At 45.0% G+C, this 23759-nt stretch overlaps 1 protein-coding gene across 1 annotated transcript; it reads right to left on the reverse strand.

The window, feature by feature from the left end:
• Nucleotides 1-4412: 4412 nt before the first annotated feature.
• Nucleotides 4413-9879, reverse strand: cdc25b (cell division cycle 25B). The gene is made up of 15 exons (XM_010754317.3): nucleotides 9343-9879; nucleotides 9154-9239; nucleotides 9001-9052; nucleotides 7887-7928; nucleotides 7744-7777; nucleotides 7453-7587; nucleotides 7059-7178; nucleotides 6830-6964; nucleotides 6654-6731; nucleotides 6379-6567; nucleotides 6056-6160; nucleotides 5914-5976; nucleotides 5725-5823; nucleotides 5390-5635; nucleotides 4413-5277 (listed from the first exon to the last, which is right to left on the reverse strand). The coding sequence occupies exons 1-15, from the start codon at nucleotides 9552-9554 to the stop codon at nucleotides 5137-5139; spliced, it is 1737 nt and encodes a 578-aa protein (XP_010752619.2). The 5' UTR covers nucleotides 9555-9879; the 3' UTR covers nucleotides 4413-5136.
• Nucleotides 9880-23759: the final 13880 nt, after the last annotated feature.

The following is a 23759-nucleotide window of genomic DNA, read 5'->3' on the forward strand; positions in this document are numbered from 1 at the left end:
GGGGGGGCGGGGAAACAAGGGTGAGTGTCAAGGGTGTAGGAGAGAAACAGAAACAAGAAGAAGGAGGAGGGAATCGGGGAACCATGTGCGGGAAGCACAGGGAAGGAAGTCAACGAAAAAAAGAGGAAAAAGAAGGGGGGGGCGGGGGGGAAGAAGGGAGCGGGGCAGAAAAAAGAGAGAAAAAAAGAAGGACAGCAATGGTAAAAATCACAGAGGGCAATGAAGTTACACAAAAAAGGGGGAGCTAGTGAGAGCGAAGGAGAAAAAGCAGAGCGGGGGGGAAAAATGGCAGGAGACAAACAAAACGGAGCGAAACAGGGCTCTCCCTTCTCCTCCACGGTCTGCACCGTGTGTGATTATTTACTTTCCGCGTTGGTCAGCTGACCGCGCTCATCTCGCGCCACTGCAACCACGAGGTGGCGCTCTGACACTGTTTAATATAATTAATTATATAATTATAATGTTTAAATTAATTACTATTAACCAGGCTCTGACACTGTTTAATAATAATTAATAAATAATGTTTAAATTAAATTATATATTAACCAGGCTCTGACACTGTTTTAATAATAATTAATTAATAATGTTTAAATTAATATATATATTAACCAGACTCTGAACCACTGTTTAATAATAATTAATTATATAATTATTTGTTTAAATTATTATTACATATTAACCAGGCTGTAAGCTGTTATTATATTAATGATGTTTAAATATTAAATTATATAATGACACACTCCTGATCTTTAACTTAATATTACATAGTAACCAGGCTGTGGGAGAGCTGCAACATGCAGAAAGAAGAAACGAGCGGAGAGTCAGCAGAAGAGTCAGCAGTTTATTGAAGGATATTTAAGACCACAAATAATAACCAACAACAACTGTTTGTGTTTATCATCAGAAATTAATTGTAGGAGAAGGTTGGTGAGAGCAGGCTTCAAGAAGACCACCCATCTGAACTGACTCAACTTATATTATATTATATTATATTATATTGTATTATATTATATTATATTATATTGATTAGATTAGATTGATTAGATTAGATATAGTGTTGATTTGACGTCAGTGAGAGTGGAGATCAACTCGGTTTTGATTATTGATTATTTTTATAAAAGTATAAAATATTCTTCAGACTTTTTAATTTTGTATCTAAAATATATTTAATTTATTTTATAGGAGAAATAAAAAATGTATCTGAGGCCGTTTGATGAGCTGATAATCGATCAGACCCTTAAAGTGATCAGACTCAGTGTAGACGTGTGGTGGACTGCAGGAGGCAGCAGAGAGCAGAGTTTAAATCAGTGTGTTCTGTGTTCAGTGTGTGTTCAGTGTGTGTTCAGTGTTCAGTGTGTGTTCAGTGTGTGTTCAGTGTGTGTTCTGTGTGTGTTCAGTGTGTGTTCTGTTTGTGTTCAGTGTTCAGTGTGTGTTCAGTGTGTGTGTGTGGTGTGTGCTCAGTGTGTGTTCAGTGTGTGTTCAGTGTTCAGTGTGTGTTCAGTGTTCGGTGTGTGTTCAGTGTTCAGTGTGTGTTCAGTGTTCAGTGTGTGTTCAGTGTTCAGTGTGTGTGGAGGGCTCAGCAGACAAACAGAGGCAGCTGTTAATCCAACAGCTGCTGCTGGTCACGCTTCTCTACTCAGAGAGTGTGTGTGTGTGTGTGTGTGTGTGTGTGTGTGTGTGTGTGTGTGTGTGTGTGTGTGTGTTAGAAGTAGTGGAGGGAAAAGAAAGAAAACATTCACCCAGCTTTGTTTGTCCCGTAGACCTCCTCATCCACCTCCTCCACCTCCTCCACCTCCTCCAGTGTGGCAGGAGCTGAGGACGTGACGCCTCCTCGATCTTTATTTTCTGATGAAACCTTCAGGACAGCCTGAGAGAGTTCAGAGGAGCAACACTGCAGAGCACTGAGGCTGAAGACCGACAGAGTAACAGAGTTCTTTTCAGGCAGGATTAACTTTAGGCTTGAGTTTTAGACCAGGACAAACCTGGTTACATGTATTTCACCCACGCTGTGTCACTCTGAGGTCAGAGTGGATGAACGAGAGGTAAATGATTAACAGTGACACTCAGAGTGAAAGTGAAGCCGGACTTCAGATTTCAGATGTTTCATGTGAAGGTTCATGTCAGGAACACGTTCAGACGTTTGAGGGTCGAATACCACAAGAAGAGTCTGAGCAGGTTTCAGTGTTTCTGAACGGTGAGTCATAGAAAGCAGCTGAAGAACAACAACAGGATGTATCAGCCACACACACACGGACCAATGACAGCGAGGGCCGCCGCTTTCAAACCAAGGAAGCTGGAAATGAAGCTGCATCGTCTGCGTTCTCTGCAGGAGGAAATAAAAGTGTTCAAGTGAAATGTTGAAATCAGCTCAGCCTGCAGACGCAGCAGAAACGTGCACGAGATCTCAAATCTGCACTGAGATCCTGAAAACAACCAGAAAGGCCGCTCGCCTCCACCCTTCCCCTTGAAACCACAGGGTGGTGCCGCCTCGCACCGCCCTCGCCAGGTTGTTAGGACCTCGTTTTACAGGCCGGTTTGTCACTTTACCGTCAGTGTCGACAGGTCAGAGCAAACAGGCTGAGCCTGCAGCTGTGTGTGTGTGTGTGTGTGAGGGCACCTTTGATCGGCCCTGTGGCCGCCTGTAGGACCCCGGGCTGGGGTATAAAACAGAACGGGACAGGCTGGGGTGATTCACAAAGGAGAGATGGTGATAGGAAGGGTGGAGTAGTTTTTAGATGAACTCTGCAGGGTGTGGGTGATGAACAAGGCTCAGTGTGATGATCTGTATTAAACCTGCGACTCCTCACAGCTCAAACTGGTTTATCTGAATATTTATACACATATAATATCTATAATGTGTCTGTTAAACATGAAGCTCAGCATTTAATGATCACGTCTGTGTTTCCAGTCTTTCAGTTCTGCTGTGGCTTCATATTTCACACACAGACGTGATTGTTGATCTTTCATTTTTATTTGAGTCTTCGGACTGAAACAGAACCAGCGCACACTTTGGGAAAGTTTCCCCGGCTCTCTGCCGAGCTGAAAAACCTGGCATGGTTTTCTTTCAGGGAAGTCTGCCAAGCACTCATCTGCATTTTAAAAACCAACTGCTGAAGTGCAAAACAAAGCTCATCTTGGAAGTGTTGCATTATGTACGAAGGTGTGAGGCCCCTCAGACCTCAGCCAATTAATGACCTCGCTAAGACAAATGAATGGAACAGAGCCATTGATGAATACATGTAAAGGAAAGACTTAAAGTATCTTCAGTGAAGTCGGACCAGCAGAGCGTCACGTCAGCTCCAAACTGTGAAGAAGTGTTCAGAGCTCAGTCAGTGGAATGCAAACAAAGGCCCGGCCTCTTTCCCAGAGTCGCACGGCCGCGGGGAAACTGCCTGATTTCAAACTTTGGCAAAGCGCCAGGAGGGAGGGAGTTTCACTGTTTTTCTAACTCTGCATCAGATCGCTCACGTGTTCACAGCACATGGTGCTGCAGCACAACTGTTGAACTCCTGTCAGGGCACGTCAGGCAGGCCGGGCGCTGACCGACACTCCCTCTGCATGCAGGAATGTGTGCATGTGTGTGGGGGCACGTGCTGCAGCACAGAGGCCGACAGGGAGGGAGAATTTGAAAAAACAGGAAGTGTGTGTTTGTGTGAAGGAAAACCTGCCTGCAAAGACCAAAGAACACGACACGTGAGCTATAATCAGAGTTCAGACGGAGCGGGAACCTGCACGACTGAGAAACAACTCAAAACCTGAGTCAGTCTCCATAAGTCCCCATGTCCAAATGTCCAACTTCACAGCAGAAATAAACATGTTTACAGCCTGGTACAAAAAACAGTTTTGGTCTCTGTAGCTAATTTCCCCGTTCATGACAACTGTACTGAGGGTGAATTTATATACAACTCACCTGTTCACATTATATTAAGGCTTAAAGTTATGCAGGGTTAAGAGCGTGGACGCTTTGACTGACAGGTCACAGATGGCTTGTTTGAACACTCAGGTGTCATTCAGCTCCACGTCTTAGGCAGGAGCTGCATGTTTTTAGTGACGTCGCATGCTTCGTCGGCTTTGACTGGATCCTGCACGCATGCTAGCACCGACATCTGGAACCTGGACTAACGTGTAAACGACTGGTTCTAGTTCAGTTGTCATGTGGTTTGTTTGTTTTTTTAGTTAAAGTTATCGTGACAAACGCTCATCACGTTCCCAAAGGAACGTTTGGCCTTTTTACTCAATAAATCAGTTTTCAAAGTTGTTGACCATTAACTTTTTTGTAGTTATTAAAATGATTAAAAGTTTTCTCTACAGAATCATTTGGTGCCATGGCTGACAGGTAAAACATTCAATATTCTGATCGAGTCACAGCACAGAAGCATCCTGACAGTGAAATGAAGATACTGCACGTCACGTTGGAACACACATCAGCTCTTTATTTCAGCGGCTCCCCCGTGAGCCTCCAATACTCAAACAAGCCCACTCATAAGCTGACATGAACTGTGCAGAGCAGGAAGACGTCTCAGAGCAGAGATCCTCTCACAGGCGCTGACCTGCAGCATCAGAGAAAAACTTACATCTCCATCTTCTGACCGAGAACTAAAAGTTTAACGTGTGCTGCAACTGATCAGCAGGAGGAGGAAAAAAAAAAAAAAAGCTCTGCATTAGTCTTTAAAATGTCGGCACGCCTAGAGAAAGGCGACGACAACAAATCAAATCGACGTGTTATTGGGGGTGAACACAACTCATAAGAAAAATATAAAACAGGTATCAAAAAGAGAAGCACCACACCGTTTCAAGGTATTTAAATTAAGTGCTTAAATAATCAGAGAGGACTGAAGCTGGAGGCAGTGTGCGGTCTGCTGGATGTCTGGCAGCAACATGTATTAAAAATAAAAATAAAAGGTCCAAGTGGTTTTAAAAACGATCACATTGCTTCAGATCAACTAAAATCTGTTCACTGCACCTCAGCGACTTCTTTACATCAAGCATTCATCATTTCACGTCGCTCCCTCTTAAATTTGCATAAATAACTAACTTTGCTATAGTTAAATGAAACTCTGTTGGCGGGGTGAGGCCTCGGGCTCGGAGTCTGTTGAGGGGGAGGCAGGCAGTGTGTTTGAGAGGACGAGGACGCGCTCACAGCTTCTTCAGGCGGCCGTACATTTCCCTCTTGCTGCGCTCGCCGGCCCAGGTTCGACTCTTGGCACGAAACTTCCTCAAGTCCTCCTTGAAGTCCTCGTGGTGCATCGGCCGGTAGGACTGAGGTTCACATTGTGACTGCACAGAGAGACAGAGGCGAGGTCAGACCACTGAAGGGCCAATCAAGGGTTTCATTCAAACATTAGAGGTGCTTGAAGCCACAACACTAAGAGCAGGAGCAGAAACCGACCTGGAAATGAGGGAAGAAGTCTTTGTATCCGCCCTTGAGGATGTAGAGCTCGGGGTAGTGGAGTTTGGGATACTCGTTCATGGCGCGGTCTCGCTCCCGGACGAAGCGGCACATCCGAGGGCCGCGCTCCGACGAGAACTCGCAGTGGAAGATGATGACGACGCGTTTCTCCGGGCAGGACGGGATGATGGGCGTTTTGAGGAGGAAGTCCTCCACCTGGTCCTCCTGGTGGAGGTTCAGAGCTCCCTGAGGTGACAAAAGACAAACAGTTCATTCATCAAGTTACAGGACGTGACCTGGAGGACGTGGTGCCGGATGTCAGAGTCCACTCTCACCTTGATGTGTCCTCCCTCAAACTCGTAGGGGTAGCGGCAGTCGATGACGATGACTCGCTCGACTAGATGATTGAACTGATCGGACACAGCTGCCACCATCTGACGAGCACACAACACTTTGATTTAGTCAAGCAGCAGAATATTAAACGCTCGTTTGGTGCCGAGACGGAGCAAAGAGCCTCCACTCACCGTCTCTGAGGTAATGTACTTGAGGTCTTGGTGTTTGCCGTCCACTGTGGGCAGCACGAAAGGCTGAGAGAGAAGACGGACACATGTTAGCAGAGTGAATTAACACATTAAAGAAGACTCCTCCAACAGGCGTCTTTCTCACCTTGGTGAAGTCTCCTATGAGCTCGCTTGACGCGTCATCGCTGTCCAACAGCTTCTCAATCTGAGTCTGGCAGAAGGACTTGGACCTCTGCAGCAGGGAGTAGCTCTGGAAGGAAAGGAGGCGAGGAGAGGAGAGGAGAGCTTCAGGAGGCAGCCGAGGAGAAAATTGGGTAATTTGAGATCGCCTGTAAAGCTGGAGACATTTCTCCCCTGACCATCTGTCAGCCGTTCATCCTGTGGACTGTTATCTGAACTCACAACTGAGATCTTTTGACTCGAATCAACCATCAGTCATGTGATCACCGTCTGTGTGTGCGGACTCACCGTTCTCGGGGATTCTGGGTTTTGTTCCAGGGTGGTGACCTGCGTTCCCGCCAGGCTCCGTCGCCTCTTCACCCTGACGGGCGTGTTTTCGTCTCCGGGACAGTCGGGTCGCTTCACGGACGGACGGGACACCGGACTGGGCATGGAAGGGGAACGAAACAGACTCCGAGGCCGGCAGCGAATCACAGGCTAAAGAAGAAAAAACATTTTAACACTTTGTTCTCTGTCGACTCGTTAACTTAATTAAACATTTTAGCTTCTAGTCTCAGACTTACAGAATCTTCTCCGGCGCTGTCGGACACCAGCGGGGCGGTCAGCAGGCTCACCATCCCCATCGGCATCGCAGAGTCGTTCTGTAGGTGACAGGAAGTGATGTCAGACATCGGAAACTAAAAATCAAGCTGATCTTTAAGTGTCAGAATCATTACAGATGTTACAGAGAGGGCCTCACCTCCATGTTGTCATCCAGAACTTCCAAGAAACCGTCGTCTTCGTCGTCTAGAGAAGAAGTGAGCGAGGAGCGCCGCAGGAACATCGGGCTGGAGTCGTGGAAGTGAAGCTGCTGGATCGGAGGAGGCGACGAGAGCTGCACAGCGTGAGGAGACCAGGAGCGTTAGCGTCTTCTATCTGAACCGGGTCAACACTTTAAAGACGGACACTGAGTCTTTGGGTTTACGTACCATGAGCGCCGGTGCCGAGCTGGGCCGGCGGGCGAACGCGTCCTTTAGCTGGCCGCTGTTGAAGGAGCGCACGCGACACCGCGACGCCGGCTTGGTCGGTTTCTTGAACTCGAAACACTCCTGAAGAGAAAAGAGCGAAACTGATGCTTAAAAATAACCTTCAAAAAACCTCCAGGTAACCTTAATTTCACAGGGACGGCGTGCAACTCAACGGTAACCGTCTGTTCTACGTGAAGGACGCGATGAAGAGCAAAGAGTGGACAGGGTTCAGGCAAATGATGCGATGCCATCACCACGGCAACAGTTCAGCTCACTGAGGATTCTACAGAACCAAACCAGCTGTGTGTGTGTGTGTGTGTGTGTGTGTGTGTGTGTGTGTGCGCGCATCACTGACCTCCGGCATGTTCTCCTTGTTGTCACACTGAGAGGAGGCGGCGAGCGTCTGCGACGGTTGTTGGCCGAATATCCCGTAGCGGTGTGAATCCACTTCCTGTCCCTTCAGAGACGGACTGGAGCTCTGCAGCTGGAGCTGAGGGAGAAGAAGACGTGACAGTCAGCTGACGCTCGGACGCTGTGAACTCGTCTGAGGTTTGTTTCACCGTGACTGACAGACGGATTATTTATGATCTGAATGAATGTTTGACAGGATTTAATGCAGGACTGTAAACTCGACGAATCATCTTACCGGTAATGAGTTGATTCTTCGAATCGGCATCTTCCTGTAATTCAGACAGACAGAAGATTCAGTCAGGAGGATTTCAGAACAATATTCTTCAAATGAGGAGAGGCAACAAGCAAAGTCATTGATTTCAAAGGTTCTGGACTCACTCGTTGATCACTCTGCTCGACTGCTGGATGGCCTTTTCAAATCTGCAACAGAAAACACGACGACACATCGACTGTCAGTAAAAATGGATCGAACGAGATGAATTCATCATTTAATGTCAAAACTGTGACAATCCATTTTCTGTAGATCAATTAACGATGCGTGGACTAATCACTGCATCCGTAACGATGCACTCGGTGAAACCTGAGCAGGAAAGAGGCTCAGCTGCCTCATAAACCACAAAGACAAAGAAGCCGGAGCCCTATTGAGCGAGCGAGGGGGAACGGTTGGACTGGAGGAAGTTGGGTGAATGCGTGCAGGACAAGAGGTGGTCTCTGCATTGGAGTAATGCCCACCTGTATGCTAAATGAGTGGAGAGGGTTGAGGAGGTGGAGGGGGGGCAGGAGAAGGGATGCAGAGATCAGCTAATCTACCATATGCCTGCTGGAGCCAACGCCGCCAACCCCTTTTCTGCAAGAGCCCTTTGTTTGTGGAGGAGAGAGCGTGTCCCATTCAATGCAGACACAGGAGGAGGGGGGGTGTCCTCATTTCAATAGCCCTGACGCAGAAAAAACTCCAGCCCCCCGTTCTCCTATTGAAATAACAGTGCATAGGAAGAGTGTGCCAGGACTCATGGGGGGTGGGCTGTCATTAAACCACAAGAGCAGGGCACGTCCTCACCCCCGGCCTGAAAACTCCTAGCAACCGAGCAGCTGTGAAGGAGGTGAAGGAGGTGAAGGAGGACCAAATGCTGCTGCTGTAAAGGAACTCGCACATCAGACGGCAGCAGATGTCTGCAGAGACCCGTCCAACCGAGTTTAAGACGGGGGGCCACCCAAGATCGGAGAGCCAAGATAACACGGACGGACACGAGCTGGTCTTTAACGTTCCAGCTTCTACGTCTGCAAACTCTTTCTCACTCGATAACTTAAAGAAAGTCGAGCTCACGCGACGCTCTCCTCGGCTAATCTTCTTAACGAAACGAGTGAAGCTGTCGTCTTAGAGCCAACGGCAGAAACAATAATCCTGCAGATGAGAAACAGGCGCAGGGTGGAGGAGGTGGAGGAGGAGAGGCTGATTGATTAGGACAGACGTGATGAGGACAGTGAAACTTACGTGTCCTCCATTTCAACTGAATCCATGGGGCTCGGGGGGTCCATGCCGAGGCCTGCAGGAGGAGGACAGAGGAGATGATCACATGACCTCATCACAGCTGATAACAAGTCCAAGTATCAATTATCTCAATCAATGCTGCTGCAGGAGACTCACCAGCATCAGAGGAGACGTCCGAGGCGAAGGAGGGAATCTTCTCCAGAGGAGCGTGATGCTTTCTCCTCTTCGGGGTGTCACACTGGCTGCATGGGGACAGATGGACATGAGGACATGAGGACATGAGGACAGAGACATGGAGGTGGGATAAACTGTCTGTCTGTCAGGTCACATGAACAGAAGCTTTACCTTCCCAGGCCGAAGTTGTTCATGTCCAGAGCCAGGTTGGTGACAGGACTCAGCACCGTGGCGGGTCCAGGGGAGAACAGGTTCCTGCAGTGCCCGTTCTTTGAGCTCAGCTCGGGCAGAGAGAGCGAGGAAAGCCCGGGGATGCCGTCGGGCCTTCTCTTCAAGACGCTGTTTACGGGGCTGGTGCTGCCGAAGACGTTACCGGACTCCATCCTCAGCTGTCCGGGTGTGTGTGGATCCTGCACACGGTTTGTTTGGTGCTGTTTGTTTTTGTTTTTTTAAATTTCGGGTCGGAACGTGAGAACTAGCGAGCTAGCCCGGAAGTTAACCAGTCAGCTAGCGGCACTTTAAGAAAACATTCCCGGACAAACGGACCGAAAACCGGCTGGAGGGACTCGGAGGGTCCGTGTGGAGCTGAAAGTTGGACCGGAGGTCTGTGGAGGACTACAGCCGCATCGCGGTCCCTGTCAGAGAGCTCTGCGGCGGACTCCCTCTCTGACAGCCTGCGGGTTCTGAGCCCGGAGCTCTGTCTGCGGTATTTATGTTCAAAAGAAGAGCTCACGAGCGGCAAGCTCTCAGCCAATCAGCGCTGCCGCTGCTCCGGGCGGGCCAATCAGAGAGCGGGACGTCACTGCGCTTGTTGTGGGGGAGAAGAAAGCGGACGTGACGCAATCCTTTAAAACGAGTCTTTTGTTCTGAGATTTATTATTATTATTATTATTATTTTATATTATTGATATTATTATTATTATATGACGTGTTTAATGTGTGAGCAGCTGTGATGAGATGAGGAGGAAAAAAAAAAACAGGCAGCAAATATCTTAAATTACAAAATGGCTGCCTTGTTTGTCCTCACATAAACACACATGATGTTAGTCTGAACACACACATGATGTTCGTCTGAATAAAACACACACATGATGTTCATCTGAACAAAATACACACATGATGTTCATCTGAACAAAACACACACATGATGTTCATCTGAACAAAACACACACATGATGTTCGTCTGAATAAAACACACACATGATGTTAGTCTGAATAAAACACACACATGATGTTCATCTGAATAAAACACACACATGATGTTCATCTGAACAAAACACACACATGATGTTCATCTGAACAAAACACACACATGATGTTAGTCTGAACAAAACACACACACACACACACACACACAGAAGTGTCCTTACTATAACATACAAAACACAGAACAGCAGGCGTGTGAACACGAGCACTCCAGAGGAAAGTGGCCATGGTATAAATAAAACATAAATAATACTGCACATGACAGTAACTGGAATGAAGAATTCCCAAAGCTGCACAAAAAAGTTCCAAAAACAGTAAGAGGCAAATGTAACATGAACATCCAGAGTGTGTCGAAGTGACAGGAAGGAGCAACACAAGTACACAAAGTACACTCAAACACAAGTTAGTCTATCATGACTGCAGAGACTCACTCTGACCACTGATCTCTGGATAGAAACATTAATACATAACATTATTAACACGATTCATCCTCTGACTAAGATGCACAGCGTATTAGATAGATAGATAGATAGATAGATAGATAGATAGATAGATAGAGTAAAGCACATGGTGACCTGACTGTGTGTACATTCATACCATACGTCTCCCACACAAAGTGACTCAGTCTCACTCATTCTTAAAAATCACAAGAATGTTTTTAACCGTCATGCACTGTAATAAAAGCTGTGTGTGTGTGTGTGTGTGTGTGTGTGTGTGTGTGTGTGTGCGGTTTAAGGTTGGTTTCAGTTACATTTTCTTCCATCACACATCACTTCCTGTCTCTGATGTGAGAAAAAATGCAACTTAAGCCACAGAAACTTCTTAAAATAGAGCTTCATGTTTTTAATCTGTTAGCTTAAAGTATGACACACGTTTGATGCCTGGATTTCAAACTGTTTATTTCAGTGTATGTGTTGAATAGATGAGTTTAAACACATCCTCCTGTCTGCTGATCACACACACATGCAGAGTCTCCTGGATTAGGCCCTGACGTCCTGCTGTGAGTCTCCCATAGGCTGCTTCTTCTTCAGGATCCATTTTGAGAGTTCCAGCTCTTCATACTCTGCAAACAGGAACCACAACTCATGTTTGTTATGTCAGATGCAACATACACACCTGCCTGTAACCAGTTCAACCAGACTGCAGAGGCAGTCCGACCAATAAAACCAGACACATGTTAAACACACTCAGTGTTTAGCCTCAGGTTCATGTGAAGTGTTCATGCTGAGTGTGCAGTTATGTGTCAGTCTGATATGTTATCAGGCAGGTAGCACCCACTTTAGCACAACAACAGCTTTACAAGGAGTCAGCCTTTCACTATCATTTTGAGCAAACCTGTAGCTGTAAGCACGGGGGAGCGCTGACTGTTCACTGGAGCTGTCTTTATTCAGCTGAAGTATCTGTGTGATTGGCATCACAAATGTAAATGAACTTTAATGAACTTCCCTGCAGAGGTAGAGCTCAGGTTGGTGACTCCAGCTCCCCACCCCACATCTTAAGAGAAGAGACAAAAGAAGGGAGAGCCCCTCTGAATAAAACCTCCACAAACCTCCCAACACCTCGTGTTCCCACCAAACAGAAAGCTCACACCAACCGAACAAATAACAAGGAGGGAAGATTTACAATGTCCCGACGGGCCAGAGCTGAAAGATGATTTATGAAGCTTCAGAGAAACTCTTCATCCCCTCACATCATCGTCATTTAGTGCCAACTTTGTGATTTCTCTGCATATTTCACAGAAATCACACTCAAAACCTCAGACCTACAATAAATACAATAATAATTTCACTGATTCAGCGAGCTTCATCTCCTCAGGCTGGACGATCCAGAGTCAGCAGCTCCTGACGGAGAAGGCACTTGAAAACAAACCAGAGGTGACCTGACGGAGGATCGAAGATCTGTGAACTGGCTCAAACGGGGTTAAACATGCTGGCAGTCAGTGAAATGTGATGTTGCTGTTGGAGTGATGTAAGAACAGAGATGGGAATGAAGTCTGAGGCTGCGACCTCAGGGAATAATCTGCAGAACAGATTCTGGTTTAGTTTTATCTGTTGACTGATGAAACTTGAAGACTGCAGGCCTCCTCTGTGCAGAGCTCAGTGCTGGAGTAAAGGCTGAATTTAAATAAATAGAAATGTTAAGATCGCCGCCTGCCCATGATGTCACAGCCACATTAACGTCTGCGAGAGTTTCACTTCTACATTTCATTTAGGTCAAAGTTGCTTCTGACATGAATCTTCTTATGATGTAACACTGACACATATTAATGCACACTTTGAAATAAATCTTGTGCACGCTCCAATCAAAAGTTATCTGTGTTTACTCAAACACGTCAGGACGAAACTTTATGCTGCTATAAAAGTTTCATATCTGCAGGGTGTTCTTCTTATCTCATCACGTGACTCATTTAAACAAACACAGTGCGGCACTTTGTTTGTACTCCACAATCTGAGCTGGTTTCTAAACCAGCTGCTGGTAGAGGGTGTAGCTACGACGGAGGAAGGGCGTCACTCACACACACACACACACACACACACACACACACACAAACACTGGCTGCTCAGCATAGTTTTGCAGGTGTGAAGGTGAACTATGTGAATGACAAACAGAGCTTAACAAACTTTACAGTTGTCCTCTGAAACCAAGACTATTGACATTTTACATGGAGGTTTGTGTTACTGTGAGATATGAGATATTATTAACACACACACACACACACACACACACACATTATGACATTCATAGAATAAAAAGTAAATAAAATAGAAGCTCAGTAAATGCATTCAAGTTTCAGTTTTGCAGCAAGAAGTAACCAGGTCTTTTATTTCAGTCAAACCAGCAACACTAAAATCTAAAAATACTCAGCCATGTAATCAAATAATGCACTCATCCTGCAGCAGGGTGACCTCTGTCAGTGTTATATTGAAATATATATTTCAATTATTGTTACTTCATTTACTGCCTGTACCTGTGTGATGCATGATTTGTGATTAAACGTTGTGCAGTGTGTTGACTGACACACAACCTAAAGCTGGAGTTACGATGACTGAACGAGCAGCCGATTGGACATTTGCATTTGTCTCATCTGGAAGCGCGTTGTCGTGGCCACATTAACATCGACACTGCGGTTCAAAGAGGTCATTAACACAGCAGCAGACTGACACATGGACAGAGCGGGCACAAACTGATGACACCACGCTCAGGCCAATTAACACTGCGAGAAGAAAGTCTCAGAACTTCATGTGGCAGCAGAGTAATGACGGTCAGCTCTGGCCCAATACGAGCTCTGATTCACAAAGCATGCCCTGTTTTCACACAGCGATCACAGTTTGGCCGTAAACGTGCTAATTTAAAACCTCGTGTTTTCAGGTGAAACAGTAAACAGATGCTAATCTATAAAGCAGCGTTCAGCCACCACTAGCTGCAGAAAGCAACCCTGTAAACCCAACGTGTTGGTTCAGATTAGACCCAATGTCTCACTGGTAACATTTAGAAAGGCTGTTTTCCTCCTCGTGCTATACAAACAGGAGAACCTGTGGTTTGCTTCTGTTTCTTATCGCAGCATTTCAAACCTCTCAGAGAAGAGAAATCTCTGCAAGCGGTGTAGTAGAAGACAACACCTGACAACATCTCATGTAGCTTCATCTTCCCTAAAGTCTCCTGACTTGTCCTGGTTGTGGTCAAGGACCTGGCTCTCAGGTGAAGATGTGGACACTGTAGATGACCATAACTGATCACATCCTGCTGTGATGGAGCTGCATATCTAACCACAGAGACTTCTCCACGCTCCTTTCACAGAGGACTGAGAGCTATGTTTGCATGGAGACGCTCAGTCAGCCACCGCTTCCCCCACCGCCTCCCTGGTGGTGTTCATCCATACCATTGTTCCCTCTTATTGTCTCCACTAGTGTCAATGCAGACTCTCCCATGGTATAAGGTCACCCCTCCACCACACACACACACGCACACACACACACACACACACCTCCAGGCTCAGGTCGAGGAAGAAGGAGTGCACATCTGCTCATGGAGGCTCAGCAACCGACAGATGGGTAACAACAGCGACGGAGAAGGCTCGAGCCTCTGGCCAGGAATTCTGGAGGGAAAGGCAGACAAAGGATGAGGAGGGGACGAAGACGGGAGGCTGTGGTGGATGTATGTGGGGGTTAAAGAAAGGAAGGAGGAGGTGGAGGAGGAGGAGGAGGAGGAGGAGGAGGTTTATAGAGTGCAGTGACAGATCCTGACAAGGCTCGGAGTTTATTTTTCTATGATATGGTGACGAATCAGAAGCATCTAGAAGTCGTGACCAAGACGAGCCCGTAACAAAGTATTTAAAGTATTAAAAACTGTCTTCACTTATTCTGAAGATAATATCTAAATTAAATGATTAAATCAATTGTAACATTTTATTTTATGCACTGTTAGACGCGGCTGATTGCTCACAGTAACACACAGTCATGCTTCAAAACCTTTACAGATACGCTATTTTAATTATACAGAATATTTTATATTAGAGACTGTTAATTATACAGTAAAACACTGTAATATTTAATGACTCGTACTGTTATTGTTTGGCAGCTTTTTCTCTGGAAATTCTTTAAATAAAGAATAAAACTTAAAACAGAACTAACATCCGTGATATTAGAAAAGGTTATACCGTCAGCTGACACATTTTCCTATATTTCCTTAACACTCACATTTTACACAAAGTCTTGGTTCATAAGTGTTTAATAAAGTGTTTTATATCAGAGAGGTTAGCACTCGCTGATGCTCAGGTCTAAGAAGTCTAATTAAATGATGAAGTGACTGTGCTCAGCAAACATGATGAAACAATGTGGAGGAGGTTTAAAGACAAACAGATGAACACACTGAGAATCAGTGAGCGCCTTCTCTTCAGTCCAACATGGATCCATGGAGAAAACCATCATTAGTTTCAGACTCAGATGAAATATTTCAACTCCAGCTTTATATTCAGACATGTGTAATAATAATCTAATGGTATTCATTAAATAATTAAATACTTTTAATTATTTAAGTACATCTTTTTAGGTTATACTCACATACTTGCAGGACTTGTTCTAATGGAGTATTTGCAGTGTAGTATTAGTACTTTTATGAAGTAAATGTACTAATACTACACTGCAAATGTAGTATTAGTACATTTACTTGAGTAAAGGATCTGAGGACGTCTTCAAACACTGCATCAATATGATCATGTTCTAATCTGGATAAATTAAGTTAGGAACAGTGAATGAGTTTGAATATAACAGACATGAATCCTTTGAGGTAAATGTGTGTTTAATCATCGTACACACACACACACACACACACACACACACACACACACACAGCCTGTGCAGATTGCTTCAGTTGTTAATGAGACAGCGTCACCTTTCACACACATGAACGCCTCAGAGGACTGTCCGCCCCGCTCGCTCTGCTGTACATTTACAAATGTGAGACAGGCTTTGGTGTGTGTGTGTGTGTGTGTGTGTGTGTGTGTGTGTGTGTGTGTGTGTGTGTGTGTGTGTGTGTGGATTCCTGCTTCAAACTGAAACACACTCAGCTGCAGTGTGGGAATTTGTGTGTGAATACACTCGACTGTTCAGAGCCTTTAATTAGCTGATGTTAATCTATGCAAAGCTGCAGGCTCCTCATGAAGATCACCTCCATCAGCTGGACTGACACCATCAGGAGCTTCTCCAACTCTGAAGCTGCAGGGAAAGCTGTGCTGTGTGAGAACATATGTAGATGCAACTGTATAAATAGTTCATGAATGATTGACACCACAGTTTGACATATTTAATGACATATTAAAGAGTTTGTGTCATTCCTGATTTTCTAACAGAGATTTTAGCCCCATCTCATGGCAGCAGACGGAGTCTGCATGTAAAGATATGTTTATTATTTAAAATTATTATTTTTATCTGATATCTTCAAAGCAAACTTTCATCAAATCAAATCAGATTTTATTTGTATAGCTCAAAGTCACAAAGTACATTTTTCCTCTGAGGCTTTACAGTCTGTGCAGGCAGTGACTCCTCCCTCTGTGACTCCCTCTGTGATTCTGTGACTCCCTCTGTGACTCCCTCTGTGACTCCCTCTGTGACTCCCTCTGTGATTCTGTGACTCCCTCTGTGATTCTGTGACTCCCTCTGTGACTCCCTCTGTGACTCCCTCTGTGACTCCCTCTGTGATTCTGTGACTCCCTCTGTGATTCTGTGACTCCCTCTGTGACTCCCTCTGTGACTCTTTCTGTGACTCCCTCTGTGATTCTGTGACTCCCTCTGTGATTCTGTGACTCCCTCTGTGACTCCCTCTGTGACTCTGTGACTCCCTCTGTGATTCTGTGACTCCCTCTGTGACTCCCTCTGTGACTCTGTGACTCCCTCTGTGATTCTCTCAGTGACTCCCTCAGTGACTCTGTGACTCCCTCTGTGATTCTGTGACTCCCTCTGTGACTCCCTCAGTGACTCTGTGACTCCCTCTGTGATTCTGTGACTCCCTCTGTGACTCCCTCTGTGACTCTGTGACTCCCTCTGTGACTCCCTCTGTGACTCTGTGACTCCCTCTGTGACTCCCTCAGTGACTCCCTCAGTGACTCTGTGACTCCCTCTGTGACTCTGTGACTCCCTCAGTGACTCCCTCAGTGACTCCCTCAGTGACTCCCTCAGTGACTCCCTCTGTGACTCCCTCTGTGACTCTGTGACTCCCTCTGTGACTCCCTCAGTGACTCTGTGACTCCCTCTGTGACTCCCTCAGTGACTCCCTCAGTGACTCTGTGACTCCCTCAGTGACTCTGTGACTCCCTCTGTGATTCTGTGACTCCCTCAGTGACTCCCTCAGTGACTCCCTCAGTGACTCCCTCTGTGACTCCCTCTGTGACTCTGTGACTCCCTCTGTGACTCCCTCAGTGACTCCCTCAGTGACTCCCTCAGTGACTCTGTGACTCTCTCTGTGACTCCCTCAGTGACTCCCTCTGTGATTCTGTGACTCCCTCTGTGATTCTGTGACTCCCTCAGTGACTCCCTCTGTGATTCTGTGACTCCCTCAGTGACTCCCTCTGTGATTCTGTGACTCCCTCAGTGACTCCCTCTGTGACTCTGTGACTCCCTCTGTGACTCTGTGACTCCCTCTGTGATTCTGTGACTCCCTCTGTGCTTCTGTGACTCCCTCTGTGACTCCCTCTGTGATTATGTGACTCCCTCTGTCCTTAGACCCTCGAAGTATCTAATGTGTGGACGAGTTTTTTTGCATATTGTTATGTAAGTGGAATTTGTTTAACGTGGACGTTAAAGGACAAATCCTGATCAAAAACAACTCCAAGATTATTTTTTCCATGAGGAGTAATACCATCACAAATGAAGACTTAATCAATAACATTTATTAATGACACGTCCAGCTCAGGTGAGTCAACATGTTCAGCTGTCTCCATAAGACAGCATTAAATCTAATGTCATCTCATTTTTAGATAAATTAGGATTATTGGGTTGAATTAAATTAATTAAATTCAATAAATTAGGATTATTGGGTTGAATTAAATTAATTAAATTCACTGTAACGTCTCAGTGGTGCTCCGCTTAAACAGTTTATTGTTAATATGACAAAAAGATTAACTTCATTATCTTTCTCTGTCCAACAATAAGTCATCCATAAAAGTTCATCTACAAACTCTAACTCTGTTACATCAACGCTCCGCCTCCATTTAGCATCTCTGTTAAATACCTGCACATGTCAAACATTCTGGTTCTACCTGCTACTGCTCTTATGAAAACATATAGTGTATTTATATTTATATTGTTTATAGTTTCACTTCTTTAATGTTTGACTCCTTCTGCTTTCTCATGCAAATCATCTCTGTGTCTGTGTCGTTAATGAACTCATGAAAAAGACTTCCTGTCCAGAAATGAGCCTTTGTATTTCAGCGAGACCCCCAACGTGTGTGTGTGTGTGTGTGTGTGTGTGTGTGTGTGTGTGTGTGTGTGTGTTACATACGTCCTGCATATTGCATGGGAAGCAGTTGGCAGCAGTTGGGCTGCCCATCTGTCGGAGGCAGAGCCTCGTTTGAAAAAAGGGATCAGACAGAGTTATTAATCATGGATGAGGTCAGAGATTAAAAGTTAATCAGTTCAGCGAGTATCAAAGGTTATTAATTATAACATTATTAAATGTTCATAAACTCCACAATTAGCAGCACTTGACTACGACGTCCCGACTGACTGACTCTTTGTTAATGCTGCATTAATTGGTGGAGATGTCAGTCTTCCCTGCAGGTATGATCCAGACAGTTTGTAAATGAGTCCCAGAGCGGAGCCTGGAGGTCAGAGGACGTTTCCTGTGAGCATCAACAGTTAGTCACTAACACTGCCTCACTATCCTGCTTAAAGCATCTGTACATGACATTAAACTGTAAACATGTTGGACATTTGGACATGGGGACTTATGGAGACTGACTCACTTCTGGAGCCAGCCTCAAGTGGACGTTAGAGGAACTGCGGCTAGTAAAGCAAACACATACTGTGTTATATCGTACTGTTCTTACTGAGAGTGAAGCTGTCTGCTGGAAAATAATTAATAATTAGTGACCCTGCATATCTGAGGAGCAAAAATAAAACAAGTTATATGACACATTACATTATGTTTTGACATCACATCAGATTTACATTTAGTCATTGAGCTGAAGCTCTGATCCAAAGTGAAACATTCAGGATGTGTTAGTTCTGCTCACACAGAACCAAGGTGACCCACTGAGCCCGGACAGGTGCTTTCACTGTCACATGCTGCCACCTGCTGCTCATGTCTAGGACTGCATGAAAGAATGGGACTACAAATTCTGGACTACAAAAATGGTGGCAGGGGATGAACCCTGAACTGAACATGTCATGACAGAGCACATAGAGCTGAGCAAACATTCACACCTGCAGGTTACCTGAGATAGATAGATAGATAGATAGATAGATAGATAGATAGATAGATAGATAGATAGATAGATAGATAGATAGATAGATAGACAGACAGACAGACAGACAGATAGATAGATAGATAGATAGATAGATAGATAGATAGATAGATAGATAGATAGATAGATAGATAGATAGATAGATTCTTGTTTTTTATTTTGTTCAATTTGTTTCAAGTTTAATTTTGTTATTTTATTTAATCACTGAGTAGAAGTTCATTTACTAAAGTTTATTTTTAAGCTCGATTATACTTTGACTCTTTACACTGTGAAGCACTTACAAACAGCTCAGCCTTGATGTGTTTCTGACTGCAGGACTGTAACACAGTACTTCTACACTGTGGTAGTACTGCTGTAATGCTGTTCCTCTGTCGTCCAGCAGGTGTCAGCACACGTTAGCAGACCTGTGCCTACCTGTCAGCCTGTGTGTGGTCCTGTTTGAAGTGTTCACCCAGACACTAAATTAGCTTCAGCTCCTTCAGCCTTTGCATAAGTTAAAAGACCGTGCTGCAGCTCGGCCTGTCTGCAGGCATTATGGCACAGTCGGCATATCTGTCTTTGTTTGGTGTCTCTCCACGGAGACGGCTGCTTTGATCTGCTGTTGGAGGACATGAACACACACAATAGACTACAACCAAGGTGGGACGACTGTAAACCTGAAGCCACATCACCACAGTGAGGAGGCCGACATGCAGCCCGCCTCTGTCTGCAGAGGACTAACAACATCACACAGAGAGTGAGAGTTTCATTATGAAGACCGCCAAAGACCTGCACCCAGACTTACTGTTCAAGGTTTAAAGCAACACTGTGCAACATTCTACCATAAAATAATGATATAATGTCATTTTCCTGAACGTCGTGCCAGAACAGGAGAAGGGTGTTGTAGCATTGTAACCAGGCTCAGCAGCTTCTATGGACATGATGGCAGAGGAGCAGAGAGTGAAGAGGACGCTGACGGAGGAAGCTAAGAAGAGAAAAGGAGAGAGTGAGCGAGCAAGAAGCCGCCGGACAAGAGTAAATGTGGGACTGACTTTTAGTGGTTGGTGAGAGCTTGGTGAAATAAAAGGCTGAAAGACAGACGCCGAGCTGGGCTGACTGCTGCTGGACTAGGCAGTGATATCAGCTGCTGCTGGTTCTGGTTCTGGTTCTGGGCTGACTGCTGCTGGACTAGTCACTGATATTAGCTGCTGCTGCTGCTGGGGACCTGGTAATCAGAACAAATACTCGAGTACAGCTGAGCATAGTTACACAGTGGGATTACACTCTGACGCTGAGACCACAAACAAACACTGACATACATGCAGCTTCTGTCCCACATCATGTTTGTACCTGAACAATGTCTGAGTCTGAGTCAGAGCTCGAGGACTCACCAGGTCCAAACGCAGGTCAGCACAGTGACTTTGTGTTTGTGAGACAAATATTAGAAGACATTTAAAAAGCCGTTTGAACATTTGATGTTTAGATTCTCCTGATTTACTCTGGACTGTTGGTCGGACACGAGTCATCCAGGAGGAAGCTCGGAGCAGCAGTCAGGCTGGAGCTGGATCTGCAGATTCATTTTCCTATAAAGGGCTCGGGGAGGTGTGTGTGGGGGGTGGAGGAAGTGTGGCAGTAATATAAGCAAACAGAGAATGTGAAGAGAGGAAATGGCCTGTCCTAATAATCACAGCCCAGGAGCAGCGGTGCATTCAGCTCGGAGAGCCGGGTGCTCACCGCTCTCTGTGTCCTTTCAATGCAGCACAGCCCTGCAAGCAGCGCTTTATGGACAAGCCCTGACACCCACAGGAAGTGTAAACAGAGGTCAAGTGTTAAAGTCCAACCCGCCAATTCTCACCTCCATTAAAGAGGAGTGGTGGAGGTGGAGGGGGGTCTCCACAGAGGCCTCCGAGCACCTGGGAAGGGGCCCCTTTAAAGCACGGCAATGATTCATAAAGCAGCTTTACAAATCAGCTGAGATGTGAAACGTCTACAGCACATTAACATTTTACCGCCGGCCGTGTGACCGTGAAAAACAGAGACAGCTCAAACTTCATCAGCGTCATTCATTCATTAGAAATGTAGTTTTCTGTGTGACAGAAAGGAAGCATAAAGGAAACATAAAGGAAACATAAAGGAAAGTTTCCCTGGAAAAACTGCATCTGTATTTTACTGCAGACAGACTCTAAGCTTAGCTTAGCAACAAACTGAATTAAACGTGCTGACGTTCACAGACAGGTGAGCTTCAGACTGTGTGCACCTGTCTGACTTCATGTCAGTGATGATTATTACAAACTCTCACATCAGCTCTGCTCACACACTTTATTTTAATGAATGCCTCCTGTTCTTCATGTGTAGCTCTGTATTTTATTTATATTGTGTTTTTTATCTTTGTCTCTACAGTTACTGCTAACACGCAGCTGGTTTACTGTTACCTACATTAGGAGCAGCACCTCGCTGAAGCCTCCTGTCATTTCATTGTGCCTACAGTCTGTCTGTTGTACAACGACAATAAAGACTTTATATTTCTTTATTTCTTATGATGCAAAGATGGATCAGCAGTGAACCACTAACCAGCTCGAGCAAAACACAGGCTGTCAAACTTTGCAGATTTCTGCAGGTTCAGTTTTAAAAATCCAAACAACAACCACCATGACTTCTAATCAGCCGTCAAGGCAGCCAAACGGACCAAATGCTAACATGTTTTTAAAGGCTGTGTTGGTCTGACTGTTCACTGGAAGGTAGAAGCTGATCATGCTCAGAGCTGGATCATGTCTGTACATATACTGATATTTATATTTATACTGATAATTCTATTTAACTTACATGCCATTACATTGTCTTTAGCTTGTGCATATTTGTAGATCTTTAGATTTGTATATTTTATATTTTCTTACATCTTTTACCTATATTTTATTTTATATGTCATGTTTATGCTGTTTGCACAGGATAAGAGAGAAACTTTCGGTCCTGTACATATAGCAGCATTGACAATAAAGTTGACTTGACTAACTGTTATCATCAGTGTGAGGAAGCAAATAAGACAAGTGGGTCCTGAATGCAAAGTACAGCTGAGGAGGACGGGAACATCAGAGTCAGTGCGGCTCATCCTGAAGGGACCATGAACCGAGCCAACATACAACAGGCTAAAAGAGTTAAACATAAAACATGTTTTAAACATAAAACATGTTTTAAACATAAAACATGTGATATGATGTTTTCTGTACCTGTGGGTGTCAGACAGGTGGAATACACACGGGACAGGCCCGTCGCCTGAGTCAGCAGAAACCGCTCAGAGAGAAAGTTAATCCCTCATTAAGTTGGTAATGACGTGGACGCTCATCTCTGAGACTCTCTGCTTTAACTGCAGCTCGTACAGTAGCACTTCACAGCGCTGGCGTCGATGCTAATGTTGCTGAGCTGCATGAGATGGGAGGAGCTCGTCCCTGCAGCCACACGTGTAAATGAAAAACACACACAATCTGCATAGTGACATGCAAAAAGAGGCCGAATCAATGCTGGAATTAGTCAGTTCATTTCACATTTAAGCATTCAGCTGATTGTGTGTTAATGCAGCACATTCTGCAGAGACAGCTCTGACAGGTTAGTTTCACATGCAAGGTTGATTCCAGATACAGGACATATTCCAGATTATAATTTATTTCCCATTAAAAAAAGTTTGTCATATAATTAACCAAAAAATACTGAATAAAATCCAGGTTTCAACATTAAAAATGAAAAACTCAAACCATGACAGGAAAAGTAAAAACCTTCATTTATACTAAACCTGACGTCCAACATGGACCCAGCATCACAAAGGCAGCAGAGGATTTAACTCCAGCTCCAGCTCAGGAAGTTCAACCTGACCCGGTTCTACATGGCAATGATTCACATCACATCATTTGGATCGCACAGAAGAACAGACAGTCATAACGGATCCATTGAACCCTGGACACAGTGTGGTCCAACTTGTCCTCCTGTAGGAGAAAAACAGCCAACACACACGATCAGTCTAATGAACAGTTCAACCATGACACGCAAACCTCTACGTCCATCATAAATGATACTTTAACTTCAAACACTGCAGGCTGCATGCACGTACATGTTTCCATTATTTGTTGTGTCTTTGTTGTGTCTGCACACTTTTGGCCAACAGAGCTGATCCACCATGAAGAAAACACCCAAACACAGAGCTCAGAGTGACGGACACGCTCAGACAAGATGTTTTCTTACTTTGCATATTATGTTGTGTCACATTTGCATACGTATACACGAGCTGCAGTCTGCTGAGCTCTCAGGGCCACCGTAGTTCTTAATGCAAATGTCTCAGAGTCCAGAGACATGAATGGACATGAACATAGAGACACAGCTAACAAACAAACATGTTACACACGTTTTACTGTGAAAACAGATGATTGTTATTAGAATAATTCTTATTTTAAACTCT

Source organism: Larimichthys crocea, chromosome XXIV, assembly GCF_000972845.2.
Source record: "Larimichthys crocea isolate SSNF chromosome XXIV, L_crocea_2.0, whole genome shotgun sequence".
Lineage (NCBI taxonomy): Eukaryota > Metazoa > Chordata > Actinopteri > Sciaenidae > Larimichthys > Larimichthys crocea.